Here is a 14,024-nt window from a genome sequence, read left to right as displayed (position 1 = left end):
AAATAGCAACTGCTCATAAAATTGCCAAAAATCCACACACATTTGTGGAATTGTATATATCTATTCAGCATAAACTTCACTTGGGCCTTTTGTCCTTTGAATTCTGCAGCATTTACGAAAGAGATCCAATTCCCGTCTCTATTTATATCATGCACTCTTGATAGGATTCCTGTGTCTAATGCGTTCATCATATTTCGGCGTTAACAGCGTGAGAGTGCATTACGGCGCAGTGCAGACAATGCCAGGTTAAGTGGTGCCTCGGACAGCTGGTATCAGTGATTAGGGCCTGCAGCGAGAGGGAAGGCCCCAAAGCTCTTTAGGAACAATCCCACACCAGGGAGGAGGAGACACGTCATCATATACTCACTACCACTGTCCAGGACACTTACAGGCCACATGCACCATCTGGCTGTCCCATGCTCCATGCTCTATTCTCTCTCTCTCATATATATATATATATATATATATATATATATATATATATATATATATATATATATATATATATATATATATATATATATATATATATATATATATATATATATATATATATATATATATATATATATATATATATATATATATATATATATATATATATATATATATATATATGTATTTGTTTACCTGGTTTTGCTCATGGATAGTCATGTATTTATTTAAATCTAATTTCAAGCTAAATTATTTGCCAGAGGAGTAAAAAGCATGGCAGAAAACTTATACAATATAAATATACACTGAAAACAACTTAAATAAATGTTTTAAAACAAGTCAAATAATTTGGCCCTCGTGTAACTAAACAAATCCAGTCTATTCACATTAAAATGTGAATAGAATGTGAAATAATTTTAATTACATTAACATTTTTTGTAGTGTGTTCCTGCTAATAAAGGAGAAACATGCAATTTAGTTTTTTTTGAAGCAAAAAGGTTTGGGTTCAACATGTTTCTGTTTGTGTGGGCCTCCATCCACCAACATCCACAGATGTGCATGCTCTAACTGGTGACTGCTATTGGCCATATTGAGTCAATGTATACTGTATGATATTTTCAAGCTTCTTAATAAATGTGTCTAATGTCTGAGTGGCTCTATTCTCTTGCACAGTTCAGAGGGCACAAAGTTCAGCGTGTTGTGATCCTCCCTTTGATCATGTGACCCACCTGCTGCTCTCAGATACGTTCTGTTCACTCCAGTAAGCATCTACTCTGCTGTCTGGATTACAGTAATCTGCCGTATTTTTAGGAGCACACGAGACAGACAGGATGTAACAATCGAGGAACACGTTATATGAGCAAATTAATTTTCCTACAAGTTAATTACAGGCACTCAGCACGTGCCACTTAAGGAGCACGAGAGACTCCTTAACAAAGATATCCAGTGACCAATGAAAATGGCAGAATTTCAGCGACTAGAGCAATCAAATCATATCAAATTCAGAATAAAGTCGGTTATTAGTAGATAAGAGATTGTGATATAAAAGATATCAATGTATAAGCATTTATCACTTTAAGAATATTTAATACCACACAGCCAGGCCTATTTAACTTAAACTCACAAATTCAACATATGCATCAAAACAACACAATATGTACAGTAGCCCATAATTGAAATTTGTGAAATAAATGCTAAATGCTCCTATTCAAGAGCTGTAATTGCAGCAAACGTTGGCAAAAACAAACTACTATTGCGCCCTCTAGTGGGTGCGTTATTTACACAACCATTGATATTGGGATTAAATTAGAGCAGGTTTAAACATGTGATTATGTGAACTATATCTAGAATTAGAGTACTGAAATAACCATGATAATATTGTCGTTAAAATAATGTCTTATGACTTAGAGTAATATTTAAAAGAGTATAGATTACTACAAGGCCCAATACGTATAACATTTATTTCTTAAAGGGCTTGGGTCACATGGCCACATTATCACAAGATATGTATGTAACAAAACCTCACAATTGTAATCAAATGCATTTAAATCCAGTCTACATCATTGCAGCTGTGTGCTCCTTTGGAAGAATCTTAATTTAAAAACTCCCCTACACCTAGGGCCTATAAGAGCGCGATTCAACCTCCAGAGGGCGCCATTGCTCTGTCTGCAGATCTGATCCCACACTGGAGTCTGTCAGTACCTGTGGAGAAGAGGAGTTAGTTAAAGTTGCAGATTCTAGGCTGACATACAGTGTGCAGTTCATGGTGTCACCTGTAGTAGTGTGGTTTGAAGGGGCCCTGTCTCCTGACTCCCAGGTATTTGGCCTGTTCCTCTGTCAGCTCTGTCAGATGCGCGTCAAAGCAGCCCAGGTGTAGACTGGCCACATACTCATCTGGAAAACATAAGCAGAATTGTTCAATGAGGAACATGTTTTGCAATTTGGTAGGACATGGTGGAGTTCACTCCCTTTTTGTACTGATACATTGTCTTCAGGATATTTCTTTAGTTAATTATAAATCTGTTGACTAGTATATTGCCAATGGTGACTACTATATTTAGCAGTTTTAATTATATTAATGCCAAAATTATTCTACAGGAATCCTTTGTAAGGATATAAAATGTGCTACAAATATTTATACAATTTATATTCAAATACTATTACACATTTTTCCTTGGCAAGTGCTCACATACCCTCGTACCACTGGTTGGGAAACTATCCGATATATTGCTTATATCATTGCTTATATCATTTTAGAATTTTAATCAATGCCTACATGATTTTAGAATATATATGGTTCTCTTTACATAGAATTGAATAGAAAGTGAATAGAAAGCTGTAACCAAAAGGACATTAATACTGTGAACTTTAAACATACCCATCTTTTTGGGCAGCAGGTAGACCTCTTGTTTGTACCGTCCATCTCTGGCGTTGTACAGCTCTATAAGAGCAAGTGCCTGAAACACAAGACACAATTAGAATATATACACAATAAACAAAAGGACATAGTATGAGACTATGGAAATATACCTGTGTTGTAGCAGTGATGGAGTGGACAAAAGAGGGCACTGTGGAGCAGCTCAGGTTCAACAGTCCACCCTGACAAAAGATTGGACAGCAGAATGATTTTGATCATAAACAACATGACATATACAACCAAATGACAGACAGAGGGCATTAAGTCATCATAAAATATAATATAGCCTATTCTATAGTATCTTCTGTTCTATTTTAGACTGTCGCATCAAACTTAAACTGATTTTATTCATGGATGCCCTTTCAGCCACAGCAGTCATACATGTCTGGATAATGTAAAGTGGATAAAATTCCAGGAATAGCAGTATACAACTGGGCAGGGTTTGGGTAAACTCTCAATCTACTGTACCATTGCATCCCATGTACTGTATATTAAAAATGAAATCTTCTTACCTCAGCCAGCAGAAGGATCCTCTTCCCATCGGGCCAGACGACATGGTCCACATGGGGACGCACTCGCACCCACTTGAGCTCGGGCGTGCGCAGACTTGCCTGGCAGTGACAGACAGATCAGAGACAGAACACAGACACATTCACAGGTGCATATAGTGGAGTCCTGTATACCAGGTCGATCTCTGTGTTGGAGTGGCCCATATTACACACGATGCAGCTGTTTTTCATCCGGTCCAGGTGTTTGCGCATCACCACATTTTTGTTTCCTATTGAGAGTGAGTATCACTTTTAGCCATAGTGACATAACAAGAGAATAGCTTAAGTATTACCTGTGCATGTGATGACCATGTCCACCTGTCGCACCACTTCTCCCAGCTTGATCACCTTGAAGCCCTCCATCCTGCAATAAAACACACACTGGGAAATGTCTTCACTGAGATAAACAAAAGTGATAATAGTGCCTGCCCTTTTTCATAAAAAGTGTTATCCTCATGGTAATACTGGCTACTATACTATATACGATACGACTGGCATGTCAGACTGCATCATCATGATTAGGAGTCTGGGAATCAAACTCACGTTTGTGTTAGTGAAGGTACGTCCTTACTCACTACTACTGCAGTTAACTCACAGATCTTGGATAATGCTGAAGAATGTATTTTTGATACAAGAATTCATATTATTGAACTCAATTTAAATATGAATAGTTATAATAGTGTAGTATAAGTGTAATGTAGTATAAAATACTAAGATAAGAGACAACCTCTATTTGTCCCATGATAGAAAATGTTCAGTGTTGCAATGCAAAGTACAAGTATCAAAATATGCATTAAACATAAACATTTAGCTTGAATATTAAAATATACTTAAAAGGTAATACTTAAGATATGAAAGTCATTGATGGACATCCTTGTGCTGAAACATAGTGTTTGTTATGGTCATGAAAGATATGAGTCAAATAATAAAAATAAAATGCAATCTAAGTAGAGTAAAAAATTATAAGACTCTTAAAATCAATTGACTGTTGACAACTGGAGAAATATTCCATACACGTTACACAGATATTATATATATAATGCATATATGTTATATATACACACACATAACTGAGGGTTGATTCTTACACAGCCTGCAGTGCACAGATGGGATCCACCTCTGTCACATAGACCACTGCTCCCAGGGCTTTGAGAGCGGCGCAGCATCCCTTACCCACCTTCAAGAACCAAGAATCATTGTTTCTATTTGAATGTAAAACGTATTTTTATATATGTATGTATGGATTTATTGTCTGTTATTTGTTATTTGTCTGTTGTCATTTTACCAGGCACTGACCTCTCCATACCCACACACCACCACCTGCTTGCCCCCCAGCATGATGTCTGTGGCTCTTTTTAACCTGAAACGCAGTCATCACACATTGCGATGAATAGAATAACACACAAATGACTTCTAGTATTCACAAGTAAAGCATTGTGTATTATTACCCATCCAAAATGGACTCCTTGCAACAGTACTGGTTGTCAAACTTCTGCTTGATAACAGAGTCGTTGACATTAATAGCAGGAACAATAAGTCCACTGGCCTTAGACAGTTGGTAGAGCCTGAAGAGGGGCCGTGCTGGTTAGAGGGGTTATAATGGAGGTTGCTTTGAAACTAGATACTCACCTGTAGACTCCAGTCGCGCTCTCTTCCACGATACCTTTAAGCTGTTTGAAGATGCTGGGATATTTCTTCTGGATCCAGTGAGTCATGTCTCCTCCATCATCCAATATCTATCAATCAAATAAACCTATTCTTTTATAAAAAAAAATCAGGTTTGGGGCATTATTTAATGTTTAATGTCCTTCCAATTACATTAAAGTTATATTATAAATGCGAGTAGTGCTTTCCTTCAATACATGCTTATGCTTGCTTGATTAATTTCGTCAATCACTACTACTACTTGTACTTATATTTGGATAGTATTATTTTGAAGTATCAATACAGTTGTTGGCTATTCTATCTCTGGAGTACATTGGCACCATTTGGTGTACACTGCACTACATACATTGACATGCCGAAATTAAGAATTTCTTTTTCAGGAGAGTCCTGCCCCCAGAGGGACCTCACTGTACATGTTTTTAGTACTAGGGGAAACCGGATCACCGGAGGAACATGCAAATGCCACACTGAAATGTCCCGCTCTGCTGTGACACCGTGTCATATAGACAAAGGACAATTGAGATGACAAAATAAAAAAGGCAGTGACATTAGCTTATTCTTAATGTAGAGTAAAATGACAAGCTGGATGAAGAACAGGTTGGTTTACAAAATAAACCCTAAAAAACGAATGCTAAATGTGTGTTATTGAATGAACGTTCTGTATTTATGTCAAAACATCCGCCTATAGGCCACCATATAGTGTATCTGTGTACCAGGTTGGGCTGCCAGCTGGCTCCACTGATACACTTGTCAATGCACCACCAGAAGTCGTCCTCGGTTTGTCCTCTCCAGGCAAACACAGCTACACCTGAGCAGGTATCACAGTGATGTTATGAGTTTTAATGTTATTACAAAGAAGCAGAAGAAGGGAAGAGTTCTGACTTGCTTCGGCGAGAGCTGCGGCCACGTGGTTCTGAGTGGAGAAGATGTTACAGGCGGCCCACCGGCATTGGGCTCCCAACACGCACAGGGTCTCTATCAGCACCTACAACAAGGAACTCATCTGATTACACCAACCCTTAACATGTTGTTTGAACAGTTCTTGAATTTGTTTCTCCATTACTGAAAATATTTTACTTCCACATGTAATATTATCAGTAGTAATAGCACCTCCACCTCTGTGGACATACACATCTAATAAAAAAATAATCGTTTTGGAAATTGTGAGCATTGCTAACAAAGATAATTGCCCTCATGCCAAGTATTTTCAAGATAATTGTTGTTTTCAAAGTAAAATGGATCTTTTTTTTATTTTTTATTTAAAGCTACCATCCGTAATTAGAGTGGCTGATTCAACCCTGTTGTACTCTCAGATATCACCACTAGATGCTATATACATTACTGTCTGATTGAGCTTTGTCCTTACAGAAGAAGAACAGGGAGCACAGGTGAATCTGAACAAAAGCCCAGTGAGAAGAGGGGGAAGATCTTTTACATCTGCATCTACTGGTAACACAAAATAAAATAAACTTAGGGATGGTAGCTTTAAGGACATGACGAGTATAATCATTATTCCGTACCATTTTTAAACCATCTGCAAATTTCACAGTTATTGGGATATTATTGATAATTGCATAATGATGGCCATAATAATCGTGACACAAATGTTCAAAATTGTCCTATGATTCATGCACATCACAGTGTACTTTTTGACCACAAGATGTTGCTAATACAGCACTAATACTTCCCTTATGCTTGCAAGAGTGCTAGTCTTGATATAGGCTTAGTTTAGTTCTAGATAAATAATCTAATAAAGTAAATATCCTATACCGCTGTCTGTGCAGTGATATGAGTACAGCCCACTATTTTGGCTCCAGCTAAGGGCCGCTCCCCTCCTGCTCTCCTTCTCAGCTCCATCAGTGCTGGCATCTCTAAGTATGACAGACATACCACATCACACAAATATAATGCACAGTTGTATTGTCTTTGCCATTGTCCAATACTATGTACCTTGTTCTGCCAGTCTGATTTCCCTTCGTCCGGATTCAACATGTTTGATATTTTTGATGCAAAAGTCAATCAGGCCTCTGGAAGTTTTCTGAACATTGTTTCGGGGACTTAGGCAATCTTCATAGTTGTCACTGTTCACTGTAGGAAGTCAATAGGAGAATGGCAGTGAAGAGTGCTATTAAACTAAAGTGAGTTGCTGTTATAGAGGTTCTATCTGTTAGCATCATCTGGGCATCAATGCAAAGGTTCAATAAAGCAATAACTTTGCCTGGAATGTCCATGGTATAGCATTAAGTGTATCAATCTCACAATTATGTAATTACTGTTGTTTTTATTGCTCAAAAATATGTTGAAAAACTATAAACCATAACTTGACTTAATTAGGTCACCTGCTGGTCTCCATGGAGTTTAATATCATACTTTGTAACATCAAGTTCAATTCAATTCAATTCAATTTATTTTTCACAATGGTCAAAGTTTAGTAAGGCACATACACACATACACACACGTAGCAACATACTATCTACAATTCTGCGTTTATATGCTACATATGGAAGTGTCTATCGTTCACCTATTCCCAATTGACCCTGTGAGTTATGTACCCGTCACCATAAAAGTTATGCAATTCACCATTAAACAATCGTTCGTGTGGAGAAATCAGTTTTTTAACATGGTCAGAAACTCCAAAGCACACTTTTCTAATTGTTATGTAAAGAAAAATGTACCTGAGCCGTTTTCGCTGGACGAGCGAGACAGCAAGCGGTGGGAGGTCTCTGTGTGATGCTTGTCATAATCCTGGTTTTGGTTGGTCACTTGAATTTGCTGTGAAGACAAGAATTCTTTCATCCAACATCTGTGACAACTCTCAGCCTACCAGCTTAAGTAGTTTTATCACTTATGTTTAGGCCCGAGCTTGGGACAACATCCCGACAAGGGACTAATTAAAACCTTGCCCTGAGCCTGGAAAATGGCAAAAATCAAACAGTAAACATGACCCGACATGCCAGTGATCGGTATCAAAAAGTACAACTTGATGAGCTCTAATTGTGACTGAAGACCCTGAGAAAAAATAATGAAAGACGACTTGGTGCCAATGGGAACCTGATTCGGAACAAAGTCAACGTAAAAATCCAAAACTCACATCAAAAAATAGAACATGTCAGGACATAACACAATTATATTATGGCCCCACCCTAAACCGCACAGGAAGTCGGCCATATTGTATAAAACCTGGGAATCACAATAGCACACACCCTCGCATTTAGGACATCTCCTCACACACACTTGAAATTTGGCCAAAACACACAAGACCCATGTGCAATTAAAGATGATCAATTACATTTTGAATATGACTTTGGGTGTGATCATGGGGAATTTTCAACAAAATTGCAATTTTTGGAATATTTCAAAATCATATTTCTTATTCACACATTTTTGTTTGAAAAAAGCCAATAGAGTATTCATGCAGATTTGCGAGCTGAATGCAATGATATGCAAATCAAGGTGCTCACATCTCACATGATGCCTTTCTAGCGCCCTCTTCTAAATTTATTTTTTTTTAAAATTGTATAAGATAATCTATTTGTCCTGGACTTGTGAAAAAATTCATAGGGCCGTTATTTGTGATGGTACACAATGTGAGAAAGGGTATTTATTTACATCTACAGGATTTAAACTTGTATGCACTTACCACCACCATTTGTAAATTGTTTAATAATTAACTCCTACTTATGTTAAACTTAGACTTTGTACCCAGAGTAAACCTTTCTTCTAGCATTAGCTATCCTATAATGTTATTATCTCATCAAAAATATTGTTTTCTTTCACCTCAGTTTTAAGTTGCAAAACTGGAAATACCACATATCAATGTGTCCAAAATCTGAACCGACGGCTATAACCAACACACAGGGAACAGAAAATGAATTGATATCACAGGTAAAATCCTCCAGCAAAGGTCCTGACCAAGCTCAGCAACAACATCACAGAGATGGGTCTCCAAGCACTGCACTACAGTGCTCACTGCTCCTGATGAGGTGCCCCAGAATTGAAGGATGGGTCAAATGCAGAGGACAAATTTACCTACGGGGACAATACAGTGTACCTTACCTTACCTTACCTTGGTAAAAGCCAAAGTTTAATCTGTCAACTGGACAAAACTTTAACTTTGGCTTTTACTATGGATCAGACCTGAACAACTGAGGGATTACACAGACATCTTACCTTACCTTGCTATTGCTACAGTCTGCTTCTCCAAATTGTCTACTAGTGTTATTTAAAAGAGTATACATCAGAGTAATATTTACAAGAGGTACCTTGATACAGATGGGCTGCACTGGCTCCTGCTCCTTAGCCCTTCCCAGGCCCACAAGACTATATACCTTCTTCATAGTACAGTGTGTGTCACCTGTCACACACTGTCCATTATAGAAAGCCACCGATTGACCCCAGGGCCACATCGCCCCCACCTCTAACAAAACTGTACCAGGTGACAGGACAGGTGACTAAGACACCAGTGAGAAAAGTGCCAGTAAATGAAGTCTTTGTGAATGAACAGCTGGGAAAATGCCCCAACCACTTCCACTCCACTGAAGTGGAAAAACAAAGCTCTGCTTGGAGGGGGCAGGCATAATACGTAAACAACAGACATGTTCTATATATGGAGAGAGAAAAGAAAATGGACACTATGGCCCCAGAGGAGGCACTGATGTGAAATAGTTACATTTAAGGCCACTGTGTAGACACTTGATGTTTCTGCAAGTATGAAATGGAGGAGTACTGATGTCTATGGAGAAATGTGGGGCTTTCAGGAAAAAACTTTCGAACGCTTATGCTATATGACCATGTGTAATGCACTAATCAATATCTATCCCATCAAATAAAATACAAATGTGCTGTGTGTGCTGTCTTATCTAGGGTCCACCACTTGCTTGTCTCTATGGATATATTATATATTACCTCTCCGCAGTATGGCATAAAACATCTAAATCTATCTTGCAATAATTCAGTTACAGCTGTTACAGTGAAAAAGATGGATTCTTACTGTCAGTGGGTCGCCTCTCTACTGATCTACCCATAACTTCACCTGTTTGTCTCAGATAAGTTTAATGCCATACTGTGGAACATTCCAGGTTAGGTTAAATGAGCCATCTTTTGCAAAATTGACTTTGTTAGCTTTTAACCATATTGCTGCATAATGCTATTCCCTTATCATAATAAAGAGATGTATTTTGATAAATGTATATAGTAATTTCTGTTTTCACCTCCCCCCTATGTATGCCCATTCCTCTGTACTTAATTGGGATTTTTTTTTAAATTCACACTGATTAGGGTCCAAAAATGGAATTTTTCAACAATACCAATTAAAACCCAGACTTCCCTCTCCACATACACTTCCTTGAATTCTTCCTGGGAACTCTCGGCTGGCTGGTAGAGACATAGTCCCTCCAGCTTGCCCTGGGTCTTTCCCAGGTCTCCTCCTGGAGGGACATGCCTGGAACACCTCTCCAGGGAGGGGTCCAGGAGGCAACAGGAACACCCAAGCCACCTCCTCAACATGGAGGAGCAGCAGCTCTACTCCGAGCTTCCTCCAGTGTGACCGAGCTCCTCACCCTATCTCTAAGGGAGCGGCCAGGCACCCTGCGGAGGAAACTCTTTTCATCTTGTCCTTTTGGTTATTGCCCAAAGCTCATGACCATAGGTGAGAGCAGGAATGTAGATTGACCGGTAAATCTAGAGCTTTGCCTTTTGACTCAGCTTCTTCTTTACAACAACAGACCGACAGCGACCGCATCACTGCGGACGCTGCACCGATCAGTCTCTCAATCTCACGCTTCATCCTTCCCTCACTCGTGAACAAGACCCTGAGATACTTGAACTCCACTTGAGGCAGAGACTCTCCACTCACTCGAAGAGGGCAAGCCACCTTTTTCTGGTAGAAAACCATGGCCTGGGATTTTGAGGAGCTGACTTTCACCCCAGCCGCTTCACACTCGGCTGCAAACCACCCCAGTGCCTGCTGCAGGTCCTGGCTCAATGAAGCCATCAAAACAACATCATCTGCAAACAGTAGAGATGCCATCCTGTGGTTTCCGAACCAGACCCCCTCCGGCCCCTGGCTGTGCCAAGAAATTCTATCAATGAACAGTACCGGTGACAAAGGGCAGCCCTGGCAGAGACTAACATGCACTAGGAATAGGTCTGATGCTTTTGATGCAAATGCTTTCTCCAGATACACAAAGCACATGTGGACTGGCTGGGCAAACTCCTATGAGCCCTCGAGGACTCAATGGAGAATGGAGAGTATAGAGCTGGTCCAGTGTTCTGCAACCAGGACTGCCACCGCGACAAGCAACAGAAACCTTGAGACCACAGCTACAAGCAGCTGCATCGACAATAAAGGCAGAGAACATAGCCCACTCGGAATCCGTGTCTCCAACCTTCCTGGGATCTGGGAGAAGCTCTCCCTGAGGCGTGAGTTGAAGACCCCCCTGACTTTCCCAACAGACCCTCACCGTATGCTTGGGCCTGTCAGGTCTGTTTGGCTTCCTCCTCTGCCAGCGGATCCAACTCACAACCAGGTGGTGATTGGTTGACAGCTCTGCCTCTTTCTTCACTCGAGTGTCCAAGACACCCATTTGGAGGTCAGATGACATGACAACAATGTCGAGCGTGTCATCTGACACGTGCATTGATGGACATCCTTGTGCTGAAACATAGTGTTTGTTATGGACAAACTGTGACTAGCACAGATGTCCAATAACAAAACACTGCTCGGGTTCGGATCAGGGAGGCTGTCCTTCCCGATCACACCCCACCAGGTGTCACTGTCATTACCCACATGGGTGTTGAAATCCCTGTATAGAACAATGGAGTCCCCAGTCGGTGCACTGTCTAGTACCCTTCCCAGGGACTCTGAGAAGGCCGGGTACTCTACAATGCCGTTTGGTCCGTAGGGCGACACAACAGTGAGAGACCTGTCCCCAAAGGTGCAGAGACACGACCCTCTCGTTCACCGGGATGAACTCCAACACATGACGGCTGAGCTGTGGGGCTATAAGCAAGCCCACACTAGCTCACCGCCTCTCCCTATGGGCAACACCAGAAAAATGAAGGGTCCAACCCCTCTCAAGGAGTTGGGTACCAGAGCCCAAGCTGTGTGCGGAGGTGAGCCTGACTATATCTAGCAGGTACCTCTCAACCTCCTGCATGAGCTCAGGCCCCCCCCAGCAAGGTGACATTCCATGTCGCTCCAGCCAGATACTGTGTCTGTGGACTGGGTCTGCTGTCCAGTCCTCTTTGCATCTGACCCCTATGAAACCCTTTATGGGTGGTGAGCCCACAGGAGGGTGAAACCACATCGTCCATTCGGGCTCAGACTGGCTGTCCCTCGTGGGCAAAGGCCCCTCACTAGGTGCTCACATTCGAGCCCCAACTCCAGACCTGGCTCATATTATGGTCTTTGTTTTATTTAAATTTTTTTTTTTTTTTTTTTTTTTTTTATGAAAATCTGTTGATTATGAGGGGATGGGGCCTCTGAGTTTTGCTGTTTTGCACAGAAAGTGAGTGTAATGGAATTTTGACAATAATAAAATAAACTAGTAATAAAAAATAAGTAGGCACTAAAATTCTTACAAGTGTGCTTTTGAAGTTCTATAAACTGAAAAATATGTGTAAAAAACACAAACATAATATCTGATGTCCTAAACAGAATCACACTCACAACAATATTATCATAGACTACCAGATTTACACAAACTATTTCTATTTGACCGCTGAGACTAAACATTTCAATGAATAATTTTTGTGAAATTGTGGAGTCAAACATTCACACAAGGCCACGTAATGTTGAAAGATTAACAGCTTAAATACATGCACAATCACACATGCGGAGGAGGGTTAATGACTTTGAGAGCATGTGAAATATCTCACCATGTCCATTTTGGGCGCCTCAGTGACCTCTCCCTTGGTCATCTCACCTCTACCCCCATTGACATTGCCCAGGCGCCTATTCTCCGAGGCCTGGAGCATCTGCAGTAGGTCTGGACTGCTTTTGGGGGAGGCCTGCTCTTCCTCCCCTGTGTCCACCCTGAGACGCTCCGGATCGGGGGACTGATCGGGCAGTGGGGCGCTGTCCTGTTGCCCTTCCATTGCACACAGCTGATTGAGACTGGTGTGACTGGTGTCAGAAGGACAGTCTGTTTTTCAGATGGTGCCTCCCTCGCTGTGTTGACTAAATAGCAGAAGATGAGGGCTTCTCTGACCAGAAGCAGACATAGACCCATTATTAAATTATAAATGGCATCTCTAACAATAAAAAAATAGGAGTCTGTGGCGTATACAGAGGCCTGCATTGCAAAAAACATAGTATACAATAACAAATAACAGCCTAAAAATCCTATAAGCCTAAAAATCTTTCTTCAAATAACATTAGTGACAAATACCGCTGTTAAAATGTCGTTACAAAAATAGAAATGAAGGCAGAATATTTATTTAGCAATTAGCAATATTAATAAAGTTGCCTAAAATAAGACATCACAGTATATCTGAAAATCTATATTGTAACAAACTGTGACTGTACCAAGTCAGGTGAAACAGAAGGAGTGGTGCTGTGTTGTCTTTAATAACAAAGGCAGATCACACAGAGACATGAGTGCAATGCAAACACAGAGACATTATAAACACTGAGCCATTTGCACATGTTTACATCACCAGCATCAGGCTCCTCTTGGCCAGACTCAAACAACATGACTGACATGGAACTATCAACACCCCATCATGCATCTTTAGGCCTGCTTATTCAAAACCACTTGACTTGTCCCCAAATCAAATAATAATACTTACAAGAAGAAAGTGCAAATCTTAGAAAGTAGGAAACATCTGTAAATGTCGACTATGTTCACATTATTTTACTGTTCCCTTGTTAAGAGTTTTCTGTCACATCCAGTAAATTAACATAAAGGGCCTGTACCTGTCATTAAGTAAAATCTGTTTTGCTCCTGTACAGGTATATT

The 14,024-nt window shown here is 40.3% G+C and overlaps 1 protein-coding gene across 1 annotated transcript; it reads right to left on the bottom strand.

Annotated features, from left to right (window-relative positions):
* Positions 1-1,505: 1,505 nt before the first annotated feature.
* LOC117372120 (S-adenosylhomocysteine hydrolase-like protein 1) lies at positions 1,506-13,185 on the bottom strand. Its single transcript, XM_033967868.2, has 17 exons — positions 12,943-13,185; positions 7,740-7,836; positions 7,015-7,152; positions 6,835-6,935; positions 5,947-6,049; positions 5,778-5,872; positions 5,029-5,135; positions 4,848-4,964; positions 4,696-4,759; positions 4,488-4,576; positions 3,693-3,763; positions 3,535-3,629; positions 3,364-3,462; positions 2,965-3,033; positions 2,813-2,891; positions 2,208-2,328; positions 1,506-2,136 (listed from the first exon to the last, which is right to left on the bottom strand). The coding sequence occupies exons 1-17, from the start codon at positions 13,159-13,161 to the stop codon at positions 2,130-2,132; spliced, it is 1,671 nt and encodes a 556-aa protein (XP_033823759.2). The 5' UTR covers positions 13,162-13,185; the 3' UTR covers positions 1,506-2,129.
* Between the last annotated feature and the right edge of the window lie 839 nt (positions 13,186-14,024).

This window comes from Periophthalmus magnuspinnatus, chromosome 6 (assembly GCF_009829125.3).
Source record: "Periophthalmus magnuspinnatus isolate fPerMag1 chromosome 6, fPerMag1.2.pri, whole genome shotgun sequence".
In the NCBI taxonomy this organism is placed as follows: Eukaryota; Metazoa; Chordata; class Actinopteri; order Gobiiformes; family Gobiidae; genus Periophthalmus; species Periophthalmus magnuspinnatus.
The sequence above is the reverse complement of the archived record's forward strand: the minus strand, read 5'-3'. Positions and strand labels throughout refer to the sequence as shown.